Source organism: Egretta garzetta, unplaced genomic scaffold (genome assembly GCF_000687185.1).
Source record: "Egretta garzetta isolate BGI_Z169 unplaced genomic scaffold, ASM68718v1 scaffold498, whole genome shotgun sequence".
NCBI lineage: Eukaryota > Metazoa > Chordata > Aves > Pelecaniformes > Ardeidae > Egretta > Egretta garzetta.
In genome coordinates this window covers 405,843-413,443 of record NW_009260494.1, presented here as the reverse complement: position 1 = coordinate 413,443, position 7,601 = coordinate 405,843, and the positions used below count along the sequence as shown (strand labels likewise).

Here is a 7,601-nt window from a genome sequence, read left to right as displayed (position 1 = left end):
CGGGCGGTTAATGCCGTCGTTCTTTTATAGGTGCTGGGCAAATCCTGCAAGCCCATTCCAGGTAAGCCCGTCTCACGTTCCCTCTGCGCCGCCCTGGTTTCTCGTGCCCCTGGCAGGCCCTCGGCTGTCGCGGCAGCGCCGATCCCCTTCTGCCCGCTCCGCCGCGGGAAGCGCCAGCGGCGTTTTATCCGTGTGGTGTTCTGTTGGGCCGAGTCCCAACCCCGTGAGAGGGCTTGGGGAGCGGTTTGTGACGTTTCTTCTTTACAGTCATGCTTTTAGGAGTGACTCTGCTGCGGAAGAAGTATCCCCCGGCCAAGTACCTCTGCGTCCTCCTGATAGTCGCAGGCGTGGCCCTGTTTCTGTACAAACCTAAGAAGGGGGCTGGGAGCGACGACCACGTCTTTGGCTACGGAGAGCTGCTTCTGGTGAGCGCTGCCGACGCACGGATAGCCCCGGCAGGGGTGAGGGGGATGAGCGGTTCCAGCACAGGTCAGGCCATGTCCTTCGTGCCTCAAGCGTGCCCTGAAGCTGGCATGGAAATGCTTCCGCGGGCGCCTGGGTTTGAGGGCCGCGCTCTTAAGCTGGGGTACGAGATCAGTGCACAGGCGCCTCCCTCTGGGCGCGCGTTTTGAGGCCGTGCACCGCTGTTGAGCGGGTGATTGGGGACGTAAAAAAGGGGGAGAACGCTCAGGGTTTTCCCCACAGGGAAGAAATAAAGGAGAAGGTTTTCTTTGCTTTCTCTCATCTCCGCCTCCCCTCTCCGTAGCTGCTGTCGCTGACCCTGGACGGGCTGACCGGCGTGTCTCAGGACCACATGAGAGCGCACTACCAGACGGGTTCCAATCACATGATGCTGAACGTCAACCTGTGGTCCACCTTGTTCCTGGGGGCTGGTAAGGAACACGCTGCACGAACCGCAGCCGCTGCGCCCGGAGCCTGCCCCAGGCACCAGAGACGCTGTCCTGCTCCAAAACAGGGCCTGAGCACTTTGTGCAAATAACTGCATGTTCTGCTTGGGCTTTTTTGTTCGCTTACATATAAAAAGTGGGGGTGCTTCCGCGTAGCTCTTCTCCTGCCCACCAGAGGACACCGCTTCACGCAGGGCGCAGCCGCCCAGCGCTTGGTCCCTTCTGAGCCCTCCCTGCTCCGGCCCCCGCCGCCCGGGCTCCTGCCCGGGGGCTCTCCTGCGCCGGCAGAGGAGCAAAGCCCATCCCTGTAGCTTTCTGCTCCGATGGGGGAGCAGCGCTTCTAATTAATTGCTAGGGTCTCTTTTGTCAGTTGGATCTGCGGTCAATGATTGCTTCCTTCATTCATGAATTAGGAGAGCGATGGCTTTTTCTCCTCTTTGTTTTCCACTGTGGGGAATTCAGCCTTTGCTTTTAGCAGCTCCTGTTGGGTCAGGAGCGTAAACTGAAGTTACGGCGTGTAGGCAGTGGCTGCTCGGGCTGCCTCCGGGCTCATCACTCGTGCTTTTCGTCCTGGTCTTTCTTCCAGGGATACTGTTCACTGGAGAGCTCTGGGAGTTCCTGAGTTTTACGGAACGCTACCCCAGCATCATCTACAATATCCTCCTGTTCGGCCTGACAAGTGCGCTGGGTCAGGTAAGTGCACCCCCCTTGCTCTGCAGTCTTCACGGGGAAGCGTCGGCCCAGCTGGGGGGTGGCAAAGGCAGGCTGCGTCCCTTCCCCTTTGGTCGTTGCTCGCTTTCCGTGCGGGCTGCTGTTGTAAGTTTGTGTGCAGATAATCAGGGTTTGAAACGAGGTTCTTTCGGCTCTGGCTCGATGGCTTTTCACCTGAAAGCGTGATCCGTGTTGCCCTCTTCCCAGTCAAGAGTGACAAAAGGCATCTCTTTGTTTCTTACAGAGTTTTATTTTCATGACGGTGGTATACTTCGGGCCTCTGACTTGTTCCATCATCACCACAACCCGCAAGTTCTTCACCATTTTAGCGTCCGTCGTTCTATTTGCCAATCCCATCAGTACAATGCAGTGGGTGGGAACGGTCCTGGTCTTCCTGGGTAAGTCTGGGGCGCAAACGCCTGAGGGCTTTCCCCTGTTAACTCAAACGGACGATGTGTAGCGAGGGGAGAGCTAAGAAAAGGTGCTGGTGTTAGAGAATTCTCGACGGAAGACCGGGTTTTTTTGTGCAGGAGAAGAGGAGTGTGACTTCTAGCGGCCCTGTTTGGTTTTGGGGTTCCCCCCCGGGTACATCACTGCCTCCCGGGGGCCGTTGGTAACTTGGGGCTGCTGAGCTGCTTCCTTACCAAGTTCCTTGTGTTAGTTTGTTTGGAGAACGTGAAGCAGTTTTCTATGCACATGGATCGTTTTCTCTCTTGCAGGCCTTGGACTCGATGCCAAATTTGGAAAGGGGGTGAAGAAGACATCGCATTGAGGAAATGGTTGATCTCTGCGGTGGAATGAACTTTTAATTTATTGTCTTGTACCTCAGAATCTGTTATGAAACTGGACTCAGGATAGGTAATCAGGAGGGGAGCGTCTGGATTTTTTTGTTGGAGTTTTTTAATTCTAAATTGTCTTAAAAGTGTAATACTTTAGTTTTAACTGTAATTAAGCTTTTTTTTTTTTTTTCTGTAATCAAAGCTGCATTACTAGATCCTAGCAGCAGGATGAAATTCTTGCCTTAACAGGAAAAACACTTCATATCTTTATTAAAGAAAAAGAGACAATGGCCGCTTTTCCAGAACTTTAACCTCAGTGTTGTTGGCTGATCGTGGGGAGAAAGGGCACCAAGGAGAGGGCTGGTCTTGGAATTCTGTTAGTTCTTTGGTGTGGCCTGGACAGATCCCTGGATTAAAGGCCTGTGTTGAAGACAACCCCCTCTTCTGACTGGCTGTATGGTTTTTCCGTAACTGAGCTGGTGGAGCAGCTGGTTGGATGCTCTTCCATTAAGGTCATAGGTGTAAACACGGAGACGTGTTACATCCCTCATCCGAGCCCTTCCACAACAGAGGCAACTCTTGGCACATGTAAAAGTTGACAGGAAAGCTGTTTAACCAGTGGGGCCCAAATTAATTCTTTTCATCCCCCCTGCTGATGAAGGAACGGGACCCTCTGCTGCTAAAACCCTGCCAGGGTTGTGTGATAACGGCTTCGGAATGTTGAAAGAGCCCTTGTTCATGAAGCGCCGTCGCGGTGAGCTTTCGACCACCCGCTCCCGAGCACAGGCGAGCTCCCCAGCGTTGTATGGGAGAAGTTGTTATTGTAATCATGCTTCAGAGCTGGAGAGCGAAATTCTCCAAAGAGCAAACTTTACACATGAAAGCTTGCTTCCACCGGCTGTCGCTGGGTCTCCATCTGTTCCGAGGCTTTGGCCTTTTGCCCCTCCAGATGGGATCTTGATCTCTTTCCTGAGCGGCTGTTGTAAGTCTCTCCCTGTCCATCCCCTGCTTCCCCCACCCCTCCAGTGTTCCTTACAACTGTTTTGGCCTCAAATTTGGTTTTCATCTAATCTGCCTTATTATCCCATAGTTCTATGCCAGCAACACGTTTCTTGCAAAATTAAACCCTAGGCTATTAGAGGGCTTTTCTCTGTCACCTTCACGGCTTTGCTAACTTACATTGTCTGAAAGGCCAAGTGATAAGTAGCAAACAAACGTTCTCAGTAGTAGAGAATCCTGAAGTAAAAGCTTCTGTGACTTAACTCCGTGAGCGCCGCCTGATGAACGCCGTGTGCTGCCATCTGCCACTGTACGGTGCTTCTGGCTTCCCTGAAGACAGTTCTGCTTCCCGGTATCTCTAAGGTAATGAATATTATTTCCATTTTATAAAAGGGAGCAGAGAAATTGCATGACTTGTCCACGAACACTGTGGCAGAGATAAGAATTAATTATCTTTTGTGTGTCTTAATTACAAAACTATCTTTCCCCTGTGTTTATAGGACTTGTGCTCCACTATCTCAAATTTAACCAATTCTCAACCTCGGCAACCAAAAGCAGCAAAAGGATCCTAGGCGAGTTCTCAATTCTATTGGTTTTGCAGACTTGTTTTCCCTTCTATTAAATCAGTAATCTAATGCAGGAATAGACCCAGCTCCTCCGCCACTGTGCAAATACAAACGCCTGCAAAATGCTTTAGAAATCACTCACTCCCTCAGCCATCCGCTTCCTCATGATAATCTTGGAATTTCTGTTCAAACATGTCGCCTGTTAGGGATATCTGAGTCATCGCCGTTACAAACCACTACTCTATTTTACTGTGTGTGCTACAGATCAAAGGGGAAATTGCTCTTATTTTGGTTCCACAGAAGCAGAATTGCTTATTAGTGATAACTCTATACCGACTAAAGCTCTCGAGAAAGCATGTGATCAGAATTGAGGGACCGAGCTAGCAGCAGCTTTTCTGCGCCGTGCTGTCGGTCTGCTGTTGGCAATCACCTCTTTATGTACAGCATCTCGGGCCAAATTGGTGCGTCCGTGTATGCGCGAGGAAGTCTGCTCTTCCTGAGCTCTTCTACCCCCTTTCGCCCTGAGTCTAGATGTAGCTCTAGGAGAGACAGCATCTTAAAAATGAAACAAAGACTTCATTGTTAATTTTTTCCTTAACCATTGAAGAGAAGCCACCGAAGTTTCGAGGGAGCTTTTGCTCAAACCCACAGGTCTGTCCCCGTCCCCGCGCTGCAGCAGCCTAGACGACCAGCAGAGAGAACGAAGCTGGAAGCTTCCTAGGCTCTGTTTCCTAAGCCAAGATCTATCCCTACCAATATCTTCAACTTGTCTGTATTCAGAGCACAGATTTCAAGATCAGTCTGCCAAGAAGGAAGAAAATAAAGGAGATTTTCTCTCTCCTGATTGCTGCAGGCTCCCTTGACCCACTTTAGCTCTAAAGCCTGTTCCTGGTATTGCTCCAGCTTGGTTCTTGCTGCACCTCTGACTCTTAGTCAATAAGAATTTCTTAAAACAAAGGCAGCTCTTGTACCTACCCTGAGCTTGAATCCTTTGGATTTCCGTGGACAGCTTGCTGTCTTCTCTCCAGACCTCACGTACTGCAAGATCCCAGAGGAGGATGCGAAAGCAATTCTAGAAGCTATTTTCGAATCAGCACCAGCGTTTCTTCTCGGCCAGTTTTAACAACACTGCCACAAAACAGGTCCCTGGCTTTGAGCCGTGGGGAGGCCTGCCGTAACACCTCTCCCCAGTGACAGACTGGGTACCACGTTCTGCCAAGCCTGCTGGTGGCTCTGGGGTATGTTCCTGCGTGACTTCAGCTGTCTCTTTAAATAAATAAAGACAGGCAAACGCCAAAGGAACTGGGGTAGGAGCCAATGAAGTTTTCATCCTCTGTGTTACTTTTTCCTATTAGAAATAGTAGCTCCTCCTCAAGGCACCTTTTGCAGAGGGATAATTATGTTCAGTGTTTTTTGGGCTTTGTTTTTTTTTTTTTATAAATGGTGCAAGTGTCTTCAGAGGCAATGCTTGAATTTCTGGTGAAGTGTCAGGAAAGGTTTTGTCTTCAAGTGAGAGATTACCGATCTACAAAGCATTGATGGAACTTTAGGTACTGCGTAACATCTAGGGTACGGCTGTGCAAAGGCATCTGTACCTACTGCTGGTGAGTTAAATTTTGTTTAAGGGAGCGTTCTGTGGTAGCCTGTGCACCTGTAAGCAGTTCAGAGGTCTCTAGGGACTAAAGCACAGCGCCCAGGTTCTCTACCAACAATCTGGGCTTCGCCAGTTCTGCTATGACTGGGTTTGTGTCTCTGCTTTTTTTAGACATTCTCCAGTTTATTAGAAGGGAGCAAACCTAGTTCAGTTAAGACTACCGTGATCTTTTTAGTCTTGTGTCCTTAATCTGCCTTTTCTCCAGCTGAAAGCAAGCAGTAGTTTTGTGTAATGGCGTATTTTCCAAAATGAAAAGTTTTTGTAAAGCGTAAAACATCCCCCTTTGCAGCCAGGATGGTAGGTGCTTTGAACAGCCCTGTGCAGCGCGTTTGGGCTGGCTTGCCCAGGAGTTGCTGAAGGGAATGCTTGTGGCTTGCTCCTTCCGTAGCAGCTGTGACTGGTCTTTCTCCCAGTAGAAGAGGAAGGGAAATCGGATGAGTAGGAGGTGAATTTATTAAGTGCCTTAGACCAAGCCCTGCAAGCACAAAACATGAAGGTCAGGCTGAGAAGTTACGAGGAGATTCCATCTTCCTCTTCTTTTTGTGGGCTGCAGAGTCCCAACCCTGAGTCCATTTATGACTCAGCCAGTTACCAGCAGGGGGAACTCTTTTATTTCAATAATTTTCAAGAAATTCAAGGAGAAAGCCAACAAAAAAGCGGTTCCTCTTTGATTAGCGATATAACTGCACTTCTAGAGTCTTTGTGCTTACAGGGAAAACATAATGTGGAAATCGAGGTCTTCATTTTTATTCTGCTTAATTCCTTTTGACTGTCAGCAGAGACTACATTGAAGCTAAGTCGTTAGAAGCTAAAGACAATCACCCTCTCCTCTGTAGAATGGCCCTCATTACAAACAGCATGAGTGTAAATAAGCGTGTGCGCACCTGCGCGTCCTCTTGTCCTCACAGCTGGCTTCCCGCAGAGCAGCAGCTCCTGGCATCACAGTCGGTGTTTTGGAAAACATTTCTGCCAGAATTCTCCTAGGAACCTTGTCAGTTCTTGGTGGTTCCAGGGAGATGAGGAGAGTCACACACGTACTGAGAATAAACAGCAGATTACATTGCTGCAGTGTTTGTGCCTGTTGTCCCTCCAGGAGGAATGCACTGATGTGTCAGCTAAGAAAGGTGAAGTTTTATTTCATGGCTAACTGAGACATGGCATCCACGGGGGGGAAAAACACAGCAGCTGCGTTCCTTTTCCTTTCATCTTCCTTGCTTTTACGAGCTCCTTCTGCAACTCCATCAGCAGATGTTTAAAACCCCCCGAATGCTTAGAGAGCACACAGGGCCAGGCAGATGGCGCTGACTGCGCCTGTGTTTCGTAGATATAGGTGTATAACACTTGATAATTTTCTGGTCACAGGATGGTAAAGACCCGTGCTCAAACGACAACAGTGTAAGGGATAACGAAGTTGTCGTTACTGCTTTGAAATCAATGAATTGCCAATCTTGAAGATGGCACTTAAAAACCAACCCTAAGGGTCAGTCGTCAAGACCAACGAGGATTTATGCTGTGCCACTCAGTTCTGAGTTGGTGACGATGTGAGCTTATCCTGCAGGATTCCGCATGCTCTTGCAAAGGAAATGGGAATTCCCGTCAGATTTCACGGACTGGAAAGCACATGAGAATCAAAAGAGCACCCATCAGGGGAAAATACATGCCAGCTCCAGAGTCCCACCTTAGCCTGTAGTGAGTTTATGGTGAGCAGCAGCAAGGAGAAGCTCGTAAGGCCGGTAGGGCTGGGATGCGCATCAGAGGGACGCGCTCGTACAGTGAACAGTTTCACACTTAGCTTTACAGTTGATAACCAGCGGAGTTTCGGCAACTGAGCCAGGGATGCACCTAGGGAACAGGAAGAACAGTAACTGCCTCCGACTGGAGCCAAGACAGCTGGATGTCACACCGGCGTGAGGTATTTAAGGGTTTAAATATTTTAAGGAAAAGATTAAGATGAAAAGTGCGCTTAAGGCTTCAGAATTAAATT

The 7,601-nt window shown here is 49.3% G+C and overlaps 2 protein-coding genes across 2 annotated transcripts in view; both read left to right on the top strand.

Annotated features, from left to right (window-relative positions):
• Positions 1 to 3,353, top strand: part of SLC35B1 (solute carrier family 35 member B1) — a 14,184-nt gene extending 10,831 nt beyond the window's left edge. Inside the window, exons 4-9 of the mRNA XM_035899911.1 lie at positions 31 to 61; positions 268 to 425; positions 767 to 893; positions 1,495 to 1,601; positions 1,864 to 2,017; positions 2,339 to 3,353. Of these exons, the coding sequence (XP_035755804.1) occupies positions 31 to 61; positions 268 to 425; positions 767 to 893; positions 1,495 to 1,601; positions 1,864 to 2,017; positions 2,339 to 2,391 (630 nt within the window). The 3' untranslated portion in view covers positions 2,392 to 3,353. The remainder of the gene's footprint in view (positions 1 to 30; positions 62 to 267; positions 426 to 766; positions 894 to 1,494; positions 1,602 to 1,863; positions 2,018 to 2,338) is intronic.
• Positions 3,354 to 7,337: 3,984 nt separating this feature from the next.
• LOC104131240 (speckle type BTB/POZ protein) overlaps positions 7,338 to 7,601 on the top strand; it is a 34,331-nt gene continuing 34,067 nt past the window's right edge. The window contains exon 1 of the mRNA XM_035899909.1: positions 7,338 to 7,350. The gene's annotated coding sequence lies outside the window, so the exon portion shown is untranslated. The remainder of the gene's footprint in view (positions 7,351 to 7,601) is intronic.